The sequence below is a fragment of the Anolis sagrei genome, chromosome 4 (genome assembly GCF_037176765.1).
Source record: "Anolis sagrei isolate rAnoSag1 chromosome 4, rAnoSag1.mat, whole genome shotgun sequence".
NCBI classification, from domain to species: domain Eukaryota; kingdom Metazoa; phylum Chordata; class Lepidosauria; order Squamata; family Dactyloidae; genus Anolis; species Anolis sagrei.
The window spans coordinates 235,773,275-235,793,109 of NC_090024.1; the positions used below are offsets into that span (position 1 = coordinate 235,773,275).

The 19,835-nt window shown below is 42.6% G+C and overlaps 1 protein-coding gene across 1 annotated transcript in view; it reads right to left on the reverse strand.

Annotated features, from left to right (window-relative positions):
* Window positions 1–1,166: 1,166 nt before the first annotated feature.
* CHRNA4 (cholinergic receptor nicotinic alpha 4 subunit) overlaps window positions 1,167–19,835 on the reverse strand; it is a 127,923-nt gene continuing 109,254 nt past the window's right edge. The window contains exon 6 of the mRNA XM_060771945.2: window positions 1,167–3,750. Within this exon, the coding sequence (XP_060627928.2) occupies window positions 3,625–3,750 (126 nt within the window). The 3' untranslated portion in view covers window positions 1,167–3,624. The remainder of the gene's footprint in view (window positions 3,751–19,835) is intronic.

A 19,835-nucleotide genomic window follows, 5' to 3' on the forward strand; every position in this document is an offset into this window, starting at 1 on the left:
TTAATTTTAGTAATTACAAAATGATTACAAAACTTATTTTTAAACCCAGAAGTGTTTTTAAATATCGAAACGGCATGCGCCAAAAAATTTTGTATTTCCGTCCATTTCGGAAATACGTAAGATGGCTTGGCTAGATGCTTGCTGGGAGCTCTCCTCTCTCTCCTCTCCTTAGCCAGTCAGAGGCAGAGCCTGAAAGAGGAGGAGGAGGAGGAGGAGGAGGAGAGGGCGGGGAAGGCGCCGGCTGAGCAAGTGAGCGAGAGGGCGAGCGACCCTCAGCGGGAAGGCGGCCCATCCCTCCTTCCTCACCTTTGCGGTGGGTGTGCTTCGTTCTCCCAATTCCTTAGCGGAGGGCTGTGCTTCGTTCTCCCAATTCCTTAGCGGAGGGCTGTGCTTCGTTCTCCCAATTCCTTAGCGGAGGGCTGGGCTAAATGGCCTTTGGGGAGCCTTTCTCCCAATTTCGCATTGCTTCGGAGAAGCCGGGCCCGACTCGGCGGCAGCGCTTGAGGGCCCGCTAGAGTGAGTGCCTGCCTTCCCTCCTTAATAATAATTTCTCCTCCCTATTCTACTAAATTAATAATTAAATTAAAAAAATATTGAAAAAATATTGAAAAAAAAGGGTGCCATCTTTACAAAATGTTTTGTAAATATTAACGAAATTTCGTAAATACCGAACTTTTTAAAGGGAAAATTTTGTAATTATTTTAAATATCGAAACAAAAAAAAAACCCCAAATACAAATCGATTTTAGAAACAAATTTTTGCGTTGTTACCCAGGCCTAAAATCTACAATTGTAGAACTGGAAATTATCCTGAGGGTTATCTAGTTCAACTCCCTTGCAATGCAGTAACCCAAAGCTGAGGTGAATCTCCAAACTCTGTTTTTTTTGTTTTTTTAAAAAAACAACAACAAAAAACCCAGCAATTGAGGTTCCATAATTCTCTGAGGCAGTTCATCCTTTTGTTGATCAAAAAGTATCCAGGTATTATGATCTCTTGAAGTGATCTGACATAAATCCATGTACCTTTTGATTCCATCAATGTTAAATGTGCTTTCTCCTTTTTCTCTCTCTCCAAAATCAACCATACTCAGAAGAACAGTTCTCTGGCATGAGCTTTTTTGAGGCTTTCTTCAAGAAAGATAACAAAAGAATAATTCAAGACCACAATTACTCAGAAATCCTTTATTTCAAGTCTGTTCATGAAGCTTCAACAACTGCTTCTTTGAATCAAGAAAGGTTTGGCCCAGGGAGATGGGGAATAAATGTCTGGAGGGGTCATCCTCATATTTCCATTTCCCTCCCTTCCAAAGAATCTCCTTTCATCTTGTTTATGAGATTCCAACAACTAAAGAGTTAACCTGAGTCCAAATCCTCAAGGGAAAGACTTGGTAAGCATGGATAAAGCCCAGCCTCAATGTATAGGATCCATATGTTGTTGCAGCAAAGAGGAAGCTGTAAATGTGATAATTCATGGTACTAATAGTGGGCATGTGTTACACAGCATATGTATTCCTCCTTCTCTTGGTCCACTCGACAAACATAGTTTGATCCAAGAGTTGAATCTGCAGCTTCATAGCCAAATAGACTCCAACAGATAACATCCTTCCTTACTATTAGAGTGTATTTAGGCTGCACTGGAAATTAAATATCTACATATCAAATTTGACAACTGAGATAGTTTCCAATAGGGATGTATTTTTTTAACTTATTTTCCTCTTGAAGAAAGAAATGCGTAATTTTAGCATTTTCCCCCAATAGGAGAAATTCTTAGAAAACTAGTCTTTGAAGACTATTCACAGTGGTGGACTTATTCTGTGCAAAATTGGCACACGGTAATTTTGCAAAGAAAGAAGAATTGTATATTCATTAAACAGTCTTTTCTACTTAATGGTCTGTGAAAAGTTATTTCTGTGCAGAAATATTATTCCCTGCATAGAAAAAAATAAAAACAAAACATTTTCCTGGGGAAAATAACCAAATGCCAATTTTGCACAGAATAGGTTTTTAACTACAAAAAAATTCACAAATTCAGGATTCGTTTTGTCAGGATTGTTCAGGAAACCTGGGGTTTTAAAAAACTATTTTAAATATTTTAATATTTTTATTGTACTTTGAAAACAAATGTAAAGAATCAAAACTTGGACAATCCAAAAGCTTTGTGAGAATTACTTTTACTAGTCCAATGACAATCTTCAAAACCATAGTTGGCAGATCTGGTGGTTACATTTTGCCCCCATCCACAGAGGTCATATGTCCCCAATGCTAGTTCTTTGGGGACACAAGGGAACTATTGGTCTCCTGCCTTCCAACTATTAATCTGAAGCAAGAAGAAATAGGTCTTACTCCTATGTGGACAGCTGGATTAGGCTGGACCCATGCTGATCCAATATCCACACATACATCACATCTACCTCTATGTCAACAGGAAGAAGCAGCCCCACAAAAGATCCTTTAACAACATCACTTCCTCTGAGCACATGGCTGGCCATGTTGTGACCTCATTGGAAGCAATGTCACCAGCCCGTGGCTGTCAGGAAGCTGCTTTTGGTGAAACAATGCTCTCTCGGTCTTCTTACCTGGAAACCAAAAGGGCTCCAAGCATGATCCTGTGCTGCCTTAGGTCAGCTCTGAAGCACACTGCTCTGGATTATTTTGTTAAGCACAGATTAGCCTTTAGCCTCAGAATCAAAAAGCCAATACACACAATCTGATGAATCACCTGGCAAATGTCTACTTGGCCATCCCATGTCAGACTACGACTGAAGGATCTCATGTCCAAATTTCATGTTCTTGAAGCACAATACTAGGAAGTTGGGGAGAGCAACTTCTAGCCTTTCCTTCTTCCCATGACTTTAATTTTGTTTTTTCAAGGAGTACTTAAAGGTGATTCCTCCCTGCAACTTGACATGGTACAGCCCAGCACTGCGTGTCTGTGTGATGATATCTGTCAGTTCCTGGATTAGTGAATCAATATGTAAAGTCCAAGGTGGCTAGACACACAGCCTATCTCTTCCGTTGTTTGCTTAATTACTTTAGGAAACAGCCCTCTGAGGATCAAAGAAACTTGCTTTCAGATTTAGGATTTTTTTTTATTTCCACCAAGATGTTCTTCCTACAGCAAAATGCTGCCACCTCAACCTTCACTGCAATAAATACATTGCAGTAATATATACCAGTCTAAGGTTCTTAATTCAGACTGGCTTGATTCTAACAGCCTTCAGCTGAATACCAAGCTGGTATTTTATCTCCTCAGCTGACTTGCTAGGGGCTGAGTCTGTAGGATAGTGGCCCTATTGGTACTATCATTTTAAGGGAACACAGCTGTGTTCTTAGGAGTATATATGACAACGAATGCCACCATGCTATGGAAAAAAAACTTTAGTTAACCAGCCCTCCCCCCGTCCCACCCTCCCGCCTCCCCAAGAGATACAGAAGATGAAGATGGCTTAGGCAAGTGATGCAACCTTGGAAGGCCTCCCCAGAGCTTCCGGGAACAGTTCATGCGCAGACGTTACGGTTAGTTATTCATAGCAGTTGTCTCCAATGTTGAGCTTGGCCTCTTCCCAGGTGGACTGAGATTGGTTGAATGGGATGCCACTGGATCCTTTTCAGAGTTGCTTTGTCCCTAGATCATCCCAGCCAACCAAGGGGGAAGGAAAAGGCCCACTGTCCCCAGCAAGCAGACTATGATGAACATCCAGAGGAAGATTCTGTCGATAACCATCGCAACATACTTCCAGTCCTCCTTCACCTGAGATGAGAAATAAGAGAAGAAAAGAGACTTACTCATTTTTAAAGCATTTCTGTTGTGTCATTGGCATACCTACCAACATTTCACAGAATAAAAACAGGATATGCATGGCCAAGTAACATCGGATTGTGGCCAAGATGGCAAAAACTACTGACAGGGAAGAACACACAAGCTGGGAGAGACAGCAGCAGCTTACCTAAATCTACAAGGAAGGGAGAACCCCTTTTTCTCCTTTCCCTCTTGAGAAGTCAGTACACTGGATGTGGCTCTTAAAGAGACATGCCACATTATAACGGGGTGTTTGCACCATACACCACTGCAGAAATTACACTGTTTAGCTGATATTGCACCACCTGCATCTGCCGGGAAGTAGCAATTAATAGTGAAAGGACAAAGGCAGTGACATTTCTGGCCCATCCCCTGTTTAGATATCAACCAGCACATCAATGACTTAAATCAAGAAATAGTTTCTTGATCTACAAAGACACTTGCTGGAACACCTCAGCAAGTGAGAGTTCAAAAGTGGTAGGCTAAAACTCAGAAACTCAATCAATGGCTGATACCAAATGAAAGACTTCCTCCTGGACACACAGAAAACTGGGCGACTTGGAAGGTGCTAAACAGACTGCGCTCTGGCACCATGAGATACAGAGCCAACCTTAAGAAATGGGACTACGAAGGAGTCCACGACATGTGAGTGTGGAGAAGAGCAAACCACAGACCACCTATTACAATGCAGCCTGAGCCCTGCCACATGCACAATGGAGGACCTTCTTATAGCAACACCAGAGGCACTCCAAGTGGTCAGCTCCTGGTCAAAGGACATTTAATAGAATGCCAAGTTTACAAACTTTGTGTGTGTGTGTGTGTGTGTTTAAAAAAATACAGTACAACTGTTTGGTTCACTTCTGATATGATAAATAAATAGTCAGTACAGTATAAGTGACTTTTTCTCTTTGAGCTCAGTTTGTGGAGGAAACCGAGGACAAAGAGGGAAAGTGGGAGAAGGAGAAAGACACTGGTAGCTGAAAATTTTACAAGCAGCTGAAAAAGAGAGATGGCAAAGGACTGAGAATGTTTCTGCTAAATCCGGACAGTTAGAGTGTATGTTTTCAGCCCACCAGAGACTCTGTGGTGATGTACAATGGATGAAAAACCACATTAAGATATATAAAACATTCTGAAAAGCAAACATTCCTTTGAAATAATTCAAAACCAGATGTTAAACAGTCAAGGCAATTCTAAGGACCAAAGGCAAAACAGCTAATGCCTACCTGCCCACCAGAAATACAAAAAGGATAAAGCCAATTTGATCATTGCTTTAGGAATTCCACAGTTGATTGCTACTACATAGAAAGCTCTATCATGTGCACCCACCAGCTTAAACTCACAGAGTGATGGAACACACAAAGGTTCTGTGGTGAGTATTTCATGCAAATTCATGGAAGAGGAGGCAATTTTTCAGACACAGCCCTATCATATATGACAGTGTTTCTCAACCTTCCTAATGCCGCGACCCCTTAGTACAGTTCCTCATGTTGTGGTGACCCTCAACCATAACATTATTTTCATTGCTACTTCACAACTGTAATTGTGCTCCTGTTATGAATCGTAATGTAAACATCCAATACGCAGGGTGTATTTGCATTCACTGGACGAAATTGGGCCCAAATACCCAAGAATACAACCAAATTTGAATACTGGTGGGGTTGTGGAGAAGATTGATATTGTCATTTGGGAGTTGTTGCTGGGATTTATAGTTCACCTACAATCAAAGAGCATTTTGAACTCCACCAATGATGGAACTGAACCAAACTTGGCACACAGAATTCCCATGACCAATAGAAAATACTGGGAGGGTCTGGTGGACATTGATCTTGAGTTTGGGAATTCTAGTTCACCTACATCCGAGAGCACTGTGGGCTCAAACAATGATAGATCTGGACCAAACTTGGCACAAATAGTCAATATGCCCAAATGTGGAGTTTGGGGGAAATAGACATTTGGGAGTTGTAGTTGCTGAGATTTATAGTTCACTTATAATCAAAGAGCATTCTGAACCCCAGCAATGATGGAATTGAACCAAACTTCCCACACAGAACCCCCATGACCAACAGAAAATACTATGTTTTCTGATGGTCTTTGGTGACCCCTCTGACACCCCCTCATGACCCCCACAGGGGTCCTGACCCCCAGGTTGAGAAACACTGATATATGACATTGTATGTCAAAAACAGAATTTCAAATTGGGCTTGGAAATCAATGCAGTTCTTACAAATCAACATTATATGTTCCCTAACATATACACCCAAATTTCATATGTGTCATGGATAGTGTAGATGAGGGATTGTTGAGTGAGGGCTTGGGTGTTGAACTAGAGTCCAATCAGAAACAGCTACTCCCTCAGCCACGCCCATAAGTAACAATTACTCAGCCTGCTGGCCAAAAACAAGAGACTTCTGTTTAGTAGAGTTAACTGTGCCTTCCTTTGGGAAACTGGGGAAAGAAAAGGCTCCTCTGAGTAGATTAGGATGGTTGAGAAGGCCAGCAATCAGGATCAGCTCCGAAAGTAGCATTTTTGAGGGTTTGCAGAGTGTTACCGAATTGCTGGTTGCAACTTCTGCATCTATGCTGGGGCCTTGGAACCTTGTCTCTCATGTACCTTTTGGAATTTGAACTGCTCCTGGACTCTTGACTTCTGGCCATAACCTTGTTTCTTGGCATTCTGGTATTTGGTTTTGATTCTGAATTAGACACTTGGTTTTCCCTTCTGCTTGTTCCCTTGGGTTCTGTTTTTTTTACTTACTTACTTACTTAGGCGATCCCTCATAGTTCAAGGATCATTGTCTTCCAGATGTGGTGTCTTGGCGGTGGGCTTGTAGGTGGCTGTGCAGCCATATTCTTGATCCACATCTTCTCCCGCAGTGAGGACATCGGTTTCCAGGTGGAAGGTGGTCCCGGTCAGGGCTGACTTAATGTGCCTTCCTCTTGGCATGTTTCTCTCTTTCAACCTCCATTCATGCCTCTTCAAATTTCACAGCACTGCTGGTAACAGCTGACCTCCAGCTGGGAGCGCTCAAGGACCAGGGCTTCCCAGTTCTTGGTGTCTATGCCGCAGTTTTTAAAGTTGGCTTTGAGCCCATCTTTAAATCTATTTTCTTGTCCACCAACATTCTGTTTGCCATTCTTGAGTTCGGAGTAGAGTAGCTGCTTTGGGAGACGGTGATCAGGCATTTGAACAACGTGGCCAGTCCAGCGGAGTTGATGGCGGAGGAGCATCACTTCAGTGCTGATGGTCTTTGCTTCTTCCAGCATAACTGAGATTTGTCCGCTTGTCTTCCCAAGAGATTCACAGGACTTTTTAGAATCAACAGTGATGGAATTGTTTCAGGAGTTGTGTATGATGCCTGTAGACAGTCCACGTTTCGCAGGCGTATAGCAGGGTTTGGAGGTCAATGGCTTTATAAACAAGCACGTTGGTCTCCTTATGGATGTCCTGGTCCTCAAACACTCTGTTTCATTCAGATAAAAGCTGCACTTGCAAAACTCAGGCAGTGTTGTATTTCAGTGTGAATGTTGACTCATTTCGCTTGTTCCCTTGAGTTCTGTTTCTAACATGGACTAATTGCCTTAACTTTGGACTGTAATACTCTCCTGTCAGTGTTTTGAGGTTGGCACTTATTGCAATATGTTCCCTAACATATATAACCAACTTAAAATGCTTTCATCCAAGTCACTTGGCAACTCAGAAATTTCATAAGGTTTTCTTATGCAAGGAATACTCAGAGTTGGTTTTGTCTGAAATCTGGCCTACAACACTGGTTTTCATAAATAATTATATTAATAAGCACATAACTGAAACATTTAAAGCATATTTAAAACATGGTTTAAAATGTGAAAATACCCATTTGGCACATGATTTAAGGACCAAAGGCCTGTATAGATAGAAAGGTGGAAGGAGGGCAAATAGGGGGATGTTGAATCTCCCATGGGAGTGAGTTCCAAAATATGGGAGCAGCCATTGAGAAGGCCTTGGCTCTCATGTCCTCACCAAACTTGCTTGTGATGGGTGTGAAACTGAGAAAAAGTCCCCCCTCAATCACAAAAGTTGGGCAGTCTTGTATACAATGATATAGTATTTCAGATAGTCTTTAGAAAACCCAAATACTCTGAAAACCAAAAACCTTTTATGTCTCCTTCAGGAGTTAGTTATCAGAATATCAGAAATGTTAGTCCACAGAATAGGTGAACTTTATATTGACCACAGTGGGAAAAGTCATGTAGATCTTGAATAAAATCTGTTCCAGCCTGCAAAAGGTCAAGAATTTTTTTTATACAAAAATATTGCTTTGAAGGACTGTTCTACCTAGGGATACCCTGTCAGTTAAATATTTCCCAGTTGTCCATCTGTATTCATAAGGGAATGTGAAGTTTTGCTTTGCTGCTGTCATTCTTTCATACCATGTCATGGAACAGCAAGCCTCCCCCATCTATGGTTTTGTGGTTACAACAGTGATATGTAGAATATTTCTGCAAAACAGAGCTCATCTTACTGTAACTCAGATTGCTGTCCCCTCCCCCCCCCCCCCAAAAAAAAATGCCTTCACATGTTTTACCTGATATCACAATTAAAAAAAAAATCAGCTAGCATTCTGTTTGGGGCTTAGGGTAAAGCTAAAGGTTTTTCCCTGATATTAAGTCTAGTCATGTCCAAGTGGGGGTTGGTGCTCATCTCCATTTCTAAGCCAAAGAGCTGGTGTTGTCCATAGACACCTCCAAGGTCATGTGGCCAGCATGACCACATGGAGTACCGTTACCTTTCCACTGGAGCGGTATCTATTGATCTACTCACATTTGCATATTTCCAAACTGCTAGGTTGGCAGAAGTTGGGGATAACAGCGGGAGTTCACCTCGCTCTCCCGATTTGAACCTGCAACCTTTCGGTCAACAAGTTCATCAGCTCAGGAGTTTAACCCACTGTGCTACTGCAATTTGAGGCTTACATCATTGTAAATGGCTGTACCTGTTTAGAAAAATAACCTGTTGTATTGTGACGTCCATATCCATCTATGGGCAACTGTGACATTACAATGTAAGATGATTCGTTATTCAAGGGTACATCTGATGTGTTATGGCCTGATGTACAATGGGGACTGATGTGCATCAGGGTGCTCCTTGATGAACATGTGGGGCACTGGCTAGGAAGTGTTAGAGCACAATTGGAATGCCTAATGTGCACCAATAGACACATTTGATAGACATCACACACTCTTCTTGCACACCTCCCCAATTCACTAACAGGGCTTCATTGCACTACTGCAACACATGTATAGACTCATAGAATCATAGAATCATAGAATCAGTGAGTTGGAAGAGACCTCATGGGCCATCCAGTCCAACCCCATTCTGCCAAGAAGCAGGAATATTGCATTCAAATCACCCCTGACAGATGGCCATCCAGCCTCTGTTTAAAAGCTTCCAAAGAAGGAGCCTCCATCACACTCCAGGGCAGAGAGTTCCACTGCTGAACAGCTCTCACAGTCAGGAAGTTCTTCCTCATGTTCAGATGGAATCTCCTTTCTTGTAGTAAAATGACAGCTGTACATAAAGTTACACATAGATTGTGATGCAGAATTTTGGTCATCATTTATGTTAAATTACTATACACATACATATAATTTGAAAAAAAATGATACCAAACTAAGCGATCCCCAAAAAACCAGAATGGACTTATACATGGGCCCACACTGGTCACACAGTTTTCTACAGTGAGTCCCTATTAAAAATGGCCAGCAAATGCAGCAAAACCTTACACAGGAAGCCCTTTTTGAAAATGGCCACTGCTGCTCCACTCCAGCTCAAATGGTTCAAATGGCTCTCTCATGCTGGTGCTGCACTCTGCTCAGGCAGAAATAGAAAGTGCGGATGAAGGGGAAGAGGAAGAGTTACTTTTCTTTCTCGATATTGGATAAGGGAAAGGTAATGTGGCAGGAGCACTTCTCTCCTTAGCCTCTTGTCACTGCCTTTGCATTGGTTCCCTAATAGAAACAGGTTACTTGCTCTTCTCTACCCATCTTTTTCAGATTGTATTCTCTTTCTTCATTTGTATTCCATTGTTTATCTGGTTTTGTACAGTTGTAGACATTTTAAGACCAGTAATGTCATTTACCCCTCCACTGGTGCCCCTGGTGGTGCAATAAGTTAAACAGGACTGATGAATGAAAGGTTGGCAGTTCGAATTTGGGGAGTGAGGTGAGCTTCTATCTGTCAGTTCCAGCTTCTCATGCAGGGACACGAGAGAAGCCTCCCACAGGATGGTAAAAACATCTGAGCATCCCCTGGGCACATCCTTGCAGTTAGCCAATTTTCTCATACCGGAAGAAACTTGCAGTTTCTCAAGTTACTCCTGACAGGCACGAAACAAAAACAAAAACAAAACAACCCCTCCATGGTTTTTATTTGTCGTGTCAGGGCAACCAGTCAATTATATTACATTTCTAACAGAACAAAGCAAACAAACAGACAAAATACAAAATTTGTGAGTTGGGTAGTTGATTAAATGTCCTTTGACCAGTATCTGGCCACTTGGAGTGCTTCTGGTGCCGCTGCAAGAAGGTCCTCCATGGTGCATGTGGCAGGGCTCAGGTTGCATTGCAGCAGGTGGTCAGTGGTTTGCTCCTCTCCACACTCACATGTCATGGATTCCACTTTGTAGCCCCATTTCTGAAGGTTGGCTCTGCATATGGGGTGCCCGAGTGCAGTCTGTTCAGTGCCTTCCAAGTCGCCCAGTCTTCTGTGTACCCAGGGGGGAATCTCTCATTTGGTATCAGCCATTGGTTGAGGTTCTGGGTTTGAGCCTACCACTTTTGGACTCTCGCTTGCTGAGGTGTTCCAGCGAGTGTCTCTGTAGATCTTAGAAAACTATTTCTAGATTTAAGTCGTTGACGTGCTGGCTGATACCCAAACAGGGGATGAGCTGGAGATGTCTCTGCCTTGGTCCTTTCACTATTGGCTGCTACTTCCCGGCGGATGTCAGGTGGTGCAATACCGGCGAATACTCTCCATGGTAACCCCACAGATAAGGAGAACCTCTTTTCTTTACCTCCAAGCCTGTTCCCACTATGTATTTTACAACAAGATGAAAAGATTTGTTTGTTATATGTCCCAAAGCTTTACCCTTGACTTAGCCATGGGTCATAGCAAAATGCATAGTTTTGGCCCTAAATCCACCCTCAACTTATACATGAAGTCAAGTTATACATGTGTGTGTAATAACTGTTTTAGTTGAGTTCCTTCAGAAAGTAAAAGGAAAGCATATAGTGTCATATCCATTAAACAGTGGGCTATGCTTTTTCAATAAAAATGGCCATGGTTTGATTTAAAAATACATAGTTGCTAGCATTGCAATATACCACAATTTAGCCACATAGTTATTTCAATACCAGCAGCTGCTATCATTTCCAAAACTCTGCAAATAAACTCTGCACACGATTCGGCATTTCCCAGAGTGAAATGACTGCTCTATTTTTACACTGCTTCTTCAGATAAGCTAAGAACTCTATCTAGCAATATTCTTGACTGCTGATCTAATATTGCTCCAATAACACAATTAGAAGCCATGCTTGTGGGAGGTAAAGTATTGTTTGCCTTTTCACATTTCCTCCCCCAAATACTGGGAAGTATTCCATGTTTTCTCTACAATCTTGACAGGATTACACTCCCACTGAGGACACAGGTCCGCAGTCTGGGGGTCCTCCTGGAATCTGCACTGATGCTTGTTGCTCAGGTGTCGGCGGTGGTTGGGAGGGCCTTTCCACAGGTCAAGCTTGTGCGCTTGCTGCAATTGTACCTCAAAGAGCCTGACTTGGCCATGGTGGTCCATGCCATGGTTACATCCAGACTGGATTACTACCATGCACTCTATGTGGCACTGCCTTTGAAGATGACCTGGAAACTGCAACTGGTGCCAGGCTTCTAACTGGAGCTAATTATAGGGAGTGCACGACACCCCAATTAAAGAAGCTCCACTGGCTACTGTTAAGCTTCCAGTCCCAATTCAAAGTGCAGGTTATGACCTACAAAGCCCTAAATGGTTCAGGCTCTGCCTATCTTTGTGACTGTATTTCCGCCATGAACTTGCACAAGCTCTAAAATCCACTGGCAGGCCCGTAGCCAGGATTTTGATTCGTGGGGGGGGGGGGGGGGGGCTGAGTCTGAGTGAAAGAGGGTCTACCTTAGCAAACCTTTTGTATCATTACCCCAATACCCCCATGCATATGAGCTATATTGAGCATGGTGATCAGATCATGAGATGAATAAACATAACAGTTTAAATAATGTACCAGTAAGGCCTTTTTGCAAACCACCATGAGAATTTTTTTGGGGGGGGGCTGAAGCCCCTGAAGCCCCCCCCCCCCCCCGGCTACATGCCTGTCCACTGGGGAGGCCCTCCTCTCACTTCTGCCTTCATCACAAGCATGGTTGGTGGGGATGAGGGAGAGGGCCTTCTTGGTGGTGACCCCTGGCTTTGGAACACCCTCCCCAGGGAGCAGAGGCTACCCTAGGTAATTTTCAATGGTAAGCAAACAGTATTTTGCCCCCTCCCCCCCCCAACCAATCACTGATATATATATTCTGTTCGTCATGGGAGTTCTGTGTGCCATATTTGGTTCAATTCCATCATTGATGGAGTTCAGAATGCTCTTTGATTTTAGGTGAACTATACAACCCAGTAACTACAACTCGCATATGTCAAGGTCTATTTTCCCCAAGAATGCCTGGGCAAAATCAACTATACTGCAAATGCTTACTTTGCGTAATGGGTTGAGCCGCCCCCACCAGGGAGATTAGGCAAGCCCCTAAATTGTCCTCCTTTTGCAAGGATCTGAAAACCTGGATGTTTCGACAAGCATTTGATTAAGAATGACCAGTCCCTAGTTATAAATGTCCAGTCCCTACATCACCTGATAATACCCTGTTCTCTGCACTTTATCCAATTCCCCAGCCCCATAGCCCATTGCTTTGCACTATCCCATGCCCAGCCCTTCCTAGTCTCCAAGGAAGCAAAGAACAAGCTTGCTCCCTCCTCCCTGTGGCTGCCTCTCACATATTTATACATGGCTATCATATCTCCTCTCAGCCTTCTCTTCTTCAGGCTATTTGTGGGGGCCAGAGGGTGTCTATGTAAGTGGACACCTCCACCACATACTCACATACACGTTTTCACTATTATGTGTATAGATATAGAAAGACAGATTGTTGTCAAAGACTTGCTGTGGAGCATTCCAAGGTTTTCTCAAGGCTTAATGTAACATGCTTCTCCCACATAATTCCCCATCTCTTCTATAGCTTGATACTTGAGAAAGTGCGGAAAGTTGTGCTTGATTTTTTTCATACAGTGGGAGTTTGGAGAGGCCACAAAAGTGGGGTTGGATTTTGTCCACACCTGGTCTAGCCTTTGATCTAATAGAATCATAGAATCAAAGAGTTGGAAGAGACCTCATGGGCCATCCAGTCCAACCCCATTCTGCCAAGAAGCAGGAATATTGCATTCAAATCACCCAGTGATTTCAGTGAAGTCAAGGAAAGGAAGGAACCAACCCCCCAAATTAAAAAATCCTACCTCTTTGGACATAAAACATCTGACTGTAATCTCTGGCGATGCCTCCTGTTGCTTTTCTAAGTATCAACAATGCAAACTATCCCTATATCTGTTCCTCTGATATGTCATTCTGTCCATCCTGACACTTTCCAGGAAGGCTGCTATATAACACCATCCATCACTCACACTTTCTGTATTCATTATGACCATGACACAATGTGTATGAGGTTGCATATGTATTTTTAACAAATCTCATATGCCAGGAAAATCGTGTCTTGTCAAGACAGCGCTAAGTTTCAAATGAAGCTTGTTGTGATTCTGTTAACAGCTTTTCAAATTATTTATGGTGTTGAGTTATCCAACGGATCCTCCTCTCCCTTTGTTCTGCCTGCAAATCATTTCCAAATATCCTCCTGTTTCTTATAATGGGCTGTCGAGATACAAGTGCTGAGTGACAGATTTAAGAAGACAATGAATTTCAAAAAGGCTATGTGGTCCATTCTACCTTCAACATCAAATATTAAGAAATCTTCTATAATGCATCCCATTTTGTTTCTGGGAACATTTCAAATCCTTGGCTTTGACTCTTAGAAGTAGGAGTAGGAAAAGTAGGGGCTGTATGTGGTCCCATAAACCCCTCTTTTGCACCCTCTGAAGCTTCATCGCAGCTCCCCCAAATAACTTTTGAGTGCCACTGATTTTTTATTTTTATTTTCCAGAATGATTTTGGACTGGTTTTCTCTATGTCAGCTGCTTAAAATGGACTGAAGTCTTACACAGATGTGTTCTCCTTACCACACACTCAATTTATTCTAAAAAAAGAAGAAGCACAAAATAATAGGTTGAAGTGATGTTATCTTTTGATGCACCACAAACAACTAGAGTGGCTCATGGAACAAAACTGATCCTTGTTTCCTTTACATTTTTCCATCACTGATTTAATGCTCAGCAGGGTTGGGGGATATTTTTGTTTTCAATAGACATATTGCCTTGGAGGCAATTTATAATGTTCCACGCAAGAACTGAAAATATCCTATTAGATATTACAGCCCGGCATACAGGGAATTGTAGTCTAAGATCTAATCCAGCATTTCTCACCCTGGGGGCAGGACCCCTGTGGGGGTTGCAAGGGGAGTGTCACAGGGATCACCAAAGGCCATCAGAAAACACAGTACTTTATTTTGGTCATGGGGGTTCTGTGTGGGAAATTTGGTCCAATTCTATCATTGGTGGGGTTCAGAATGCTCTTTGATTGTAGGTGAACTATAAATCCCAGCAACTACACCTCCCAAATGTCAAGCTTTATTTCCCCCAAACTCCACCAGTGTTCACATTTGGACATATTGCATATTTGTGCCAAGTTTGGTCCAGATCCATCATTGTTTTGAGCCCACAGTGTAGGTGAACTACAACTCCAAAACTCAAAGTCAATCCCCACCAAACCCTTTCAGTATTTTCTGTTGGTCATGGGAGTTCTGTGTGCCAAGTTTGGTTCAATTCCACTGTTGTTGGAGTTCAGAATGCTCTTTGATAAATCCGAACAAGAGAAGCTACGTGAATCAGCTGCAGCATTAAATGTAAAGCAACATACAATGAACTCTCTGGCTGTTGGCATGTCCCTTGTGTGATGGCTACCCTACCAAAAGTAATTAAGTGGCTGCTAAATTGTAAGATCTTTTGGCATTAATGTAATAGGAGCAATGTAGAGTCCTTCTCCCTAATTTTTAGACTTCCAAGTGACAAAATCAGTCAAACACACACACACCCCTCCAACCCCACCAGTATTGGGTATTTGTGCCAAATTTGGTCCCATGAATGAAAATACATCCTGAATATCAGATATTTACATTACGATTCACAACAGTAGCAAAATTACAGTTATGAAGTAGCAACTACAATAATTTTATGGTTGGGTGACACCACAACATGAGGAACTGTATTAAGGGGTTGTGGCATTAGGAAGGTTGAGAAACACGGATCTAATCTGATGGTTAATTGCAACTACATTAGACACATTGGCACGATGGGCTTTACTGAAATGTAGACATCACTCAGTGACTGATACAAGATTTTTCCAGTAGCTAGGATTAAACTATAGGATTCAGGGTCAAAAATATTTTCAAATATTGACATGCTGGTAATGCATGGAAGGAAAGCCAACTGCAAGTGGAAGGAGAGCCACAAGTGGTTAGGTCCATGACATTATCTCCTCATCTATGCACATTATGAAGTAATCCATTGCAGAAGGTTTGTGAAGTGGGGGCAAGGCCAAGAGTTCATGCTTTCAAATGTTTGTAGGTTGCCCACCCCTTTTCTAAACAATGAGAGACCACCATGAGGTTTGCCACCATTTAGCTGCCCAAGAGGATTTTATCCAAAAGACTTCTTTTTCAAGGGTGGGATAGATGGTCACCAGAAAGTGGATGTTCTCAGTTTTGCTATGGTCAGACAGTGAAACTCTTTGGTCTGAAAAACCATCAAAACAAATTTTACTGACTTTTAAGAGTCAGGAGAAAATTGTCCAGTTTATCTATATTTTCTGCTGATGCTTGGACTATATTGTTGCTATAATTCCTAGTAGCATCTGTGTTAATGCTGATGAAGGGCAGAGTTTGTGGTTTGACTTGGCTATCTTGACTTTTCTTTCAAGGGTAAATGGAGATATGGATTGGCTGAAGTTGCTGGTCCTGTTTATCCTGTGAGATTTTTCTGGTGGTCACTTTGCTAGTACTCAACTAGACATAGGATTCAAACAGAGAACCTTCAGCCCAAATCCATTTACACTGTATATGTCTGCATAGGTGTCTTCCACCAAATTTGGGAAGGCAGACATCACATTTTGTTTGAGTTCCTCCTAATGGCTGTCACTTCTTTTGCTCAAGAGTCAATGGGACCATCATTGCACAAGGATGCAACATCATTTTGATGGATCTCTCTGATGTGGACTTCCAGGGAAAAGAACCAACTATTGTAAACTATCAGAATGGAAGAAGCATCTCTCAGCCCCATCACTGCCAGAAGAAGTTGCCGTGAAAAGTGGCTATTCTCTGTCTTAGAGACAGAATGTCAGACAGATATAAAGAAGCAGACATAAAAAAGAAAAATAAAGAATTCAATGGAGACAGACAGAGAAAAGACAGAGAGTCTCTCCACTAGTGATAGATGCACACAGAGAGGATGGCAAACAAAGACCAAGAGAAGCCTACAGAGAGACATAGAGAGAATGGCAGGCAGAGTCCAACAGAGACAGACAGACAGAATGGTGAAAGAACTATCAGAGTTCAACAGAAGATGGACCAACAGACAGGGAGAATGGCAAACAGTCTAACAGAGACAGGCAGACTGAAAGACAGGCAGAATGACAGAGACCCAAAAGAGAGAGATGGGCAAACGGACAGTATGACAGATAGAGTCCAAGAGATGGCAGACCGACAGATAGAAAAAATAGCAGAGAGAATTCAACAGAGATAAACGGATAGACAGAGAGAATAGCAGATACATCCTAACCAAAGACAGAGTGAGAATGCTGAGCAGAGGGAATAGCAAACAGTCAACAGAGGGAGAAGGAGAATGGCAGTCAGAATCCATCAGAGACAGGTGGATGGACAGACAGAAAGACAGAATTGCAGAGTTCAACAAAGACAGATGGACAAGCAAGCAGGCATAATGGCAGAAGGAGGTTGGGATTGTGGCACAGCTGGCTGAGTGTCAGCTGCATTAAGATCACTCTGACCAAAAGGTCATGAGTTTGAAGCCAGCCCGGGTTGGAGTGGGTTTCCAACCAATTGTGTGTAGCCTGTTGTCAACCTTTGCAACTCGAAAGACAGTTGCATCTGTCAAGTAGGAAAATTAGGTACCACCTTAAAGTGTGAGGAGGCTAAATTAACTGATTTATGAGGCCATAAAGAAGACTCCAGCAAAGCATTCCAGCGGGGAAGCATGCGGGGAATGCAGAAGTGCTTCATCAGCGTCACAGATGGACGATGAAAGTGACAGCTCCCTGGCAGCCAGAGAAAGTTAAATAGCCTCTGTGTACCTCTGTCAAAAATTGGCATTGAATGTTTGCCATACATGTGTACACTGTAATCCGCCCTGAGTCCCCTGCGGGGTGAGAAGGGCGGAATATAAAAGCTGTAAATAATAAATAAGAAGAGAAACAGATGGACAGATAGGGAGAATGGCAGACAGAGGCTATGAGGTGATAGACAGACAGAATGGTAGATAGAGCAAGTCCAACAGAGACAGATGAAGACACTTCCCAACAAAGACAGACACACAGAGAGAGGCAAACAGAGAGACTAGCAGATACAGCCCAACAGAGGCTGAGAGAGAATGGCAGAATCCAATGGCAGGCAGATGGGCAGATAGAATGGAGACAGAGAAAAGAGAAAATGGCAGACGGACTAAAATACTGTAGAACAGTGATTCTCAACTTTCATAATGCTGCAACCCTTTAATACAGTTCCTCATGTTGTGGTGACCCCCAACCATAAAATTATTTTCATTGTTACTTCATAACTGTAATTTTGCTATTCGTAATGTAAATATCGTAATGTAAATATCTGATATGCAGGATTTATTATCATCCACTGGACCAAATCTGGCACAAATACTCGATACACCCATATTTGAATACTAGATAGGAATGGGGGGGGGGGGGGGGGTGATATTTTCATTTTGGAGTTGAAGTTGCTGGGATTTATAGTTAACCTAGAATAAAAGAGCATTCTGAAGTCCATCAACAATGGAATTGATCCAAACTTGGCACACAGAACTCCCAAGACCAACAGAAAATACTGGAAGAATTTGGTGGGCATTGATCTTGAGTTCTGGAGTTGTAGTTCACCTACATCCAGAGAGCACTGTGAACTCAAAAAATGACGGCTCTGGACCAAACGTGGCACGGATAACAATATGCTCAGACTTGAACACTGGTGGAGTTTGGGGAAAACAGACCTTGACATTTGGCAGTTGAAATTTCTGGGATTTATAGTTCACCTATAATCATAGAGCATTCTGAACCCCACCAACAATATAATAGGGCAGAAATTCTCACACAGAAACCCCATGTCTTGAAGGGACTCACAGGTGTAACCCTCCTTTCAGCCTCACATGCTCTCTCTTGTACACACATGCACACCACGCTGCTATGTGACATGCATGCCAGCTCTCCCTATTTGGAGTCTCAGAAACAATTCTCCCCTTGGCTGAGAGGCTGGCCAATTACAGCAGAGGAAGCCCTTTGGTGGGAAGATTCACTATTTCCAAAAAGGAAGAGAAGGACAGGCCAAGAGATCTTCAGAAACGCTGCTGTAGAGAGAGAAAGTCGAACAGAGACAGATGGACAGAGAGATGTAAAGAGAGAATAGCAAAAATAATCAAACAGACAGAATTACATAGTGATAGAATGCCCAAAGGAGACAAACAGACCAAGATAATGGCAGACACAGCTGGATGAAAGTACAGAATGGAAGGGGAGAAAAGAGAGAAAGAAAGAGAGAGGAGAGAGAGAATGGCTGATACAGAATCCGACAGAGTCAGACAGACAGAGTCTAACAGAGATAAACTGAGAAAAAGAGAGATTGAAAGGGGGAATGGCAGAGTTCAATCAAGATGGACAGACAGACAGCAGCAGTTCCTTCCAGGACTTGACAGCCATGAAACCAAACTAACAGTTTTTGCTAGGATTTAAAGACAAAGGGAGAAACATATAAGCCAATAACAGGATTCTTCCCATCAAAGAAAAGAGAGAGAGACAGTGGCATATAAAGACTGACAAAGAGAGACAAACATCTTCCAGACAGACCAAGAGTAACCAGCAAAGACAAACAGGAACAGCTGAGGTTCTTGTGGGTTTTTTGGGGCTATATGGCCATGTTCTAGAGGCATTTTCTCTGGACGTTTCGCCTGCATCTATGGCAAGCATCCTGAGGTCTGTTGGAATTAGGAAAATGGGTTCCAACAGACCTCACTACCTCTGAGGATGCTTGCCATAGATGCAGGCGAAACGTCAGGAGAAAATGACTCTAGAACATGGCCATATAGCCCAAAAAAAACCCCACAAGAACCTAGTGATTCCAGCCATGAAAGCCTTCGACAATACAAGGAACAGCTGAGTTATTTTGGCCTACAATTCCACAACTTTGTCAATGAGTCTACCTCTGGGAGCTCTTGTCCAAAAAGTAACTTGTGAAGACTCTGGAAAAGCAACTCCTAAATCGGCCACAATGTACGTCATATTTTTGCTGCCTGCATATTGAGCAATAAAATAGGGAGAGGACAGGACATTCTAGATTAGAAGACATTTAAGCTGAACCCATAGACATGAATACCCCATGCGTCAAACACAGCCCTATGGGGAGTCCAGGAGTGGCTCTCTGGGCCAAGAGGCTGTTTAAAAAGTGCATTGCATGGTACAAATTTTAGAAAGAACATTTATAAAACCTGACAAAGCCTTGGCGACCGTTCAAAGTTAATTGAGAT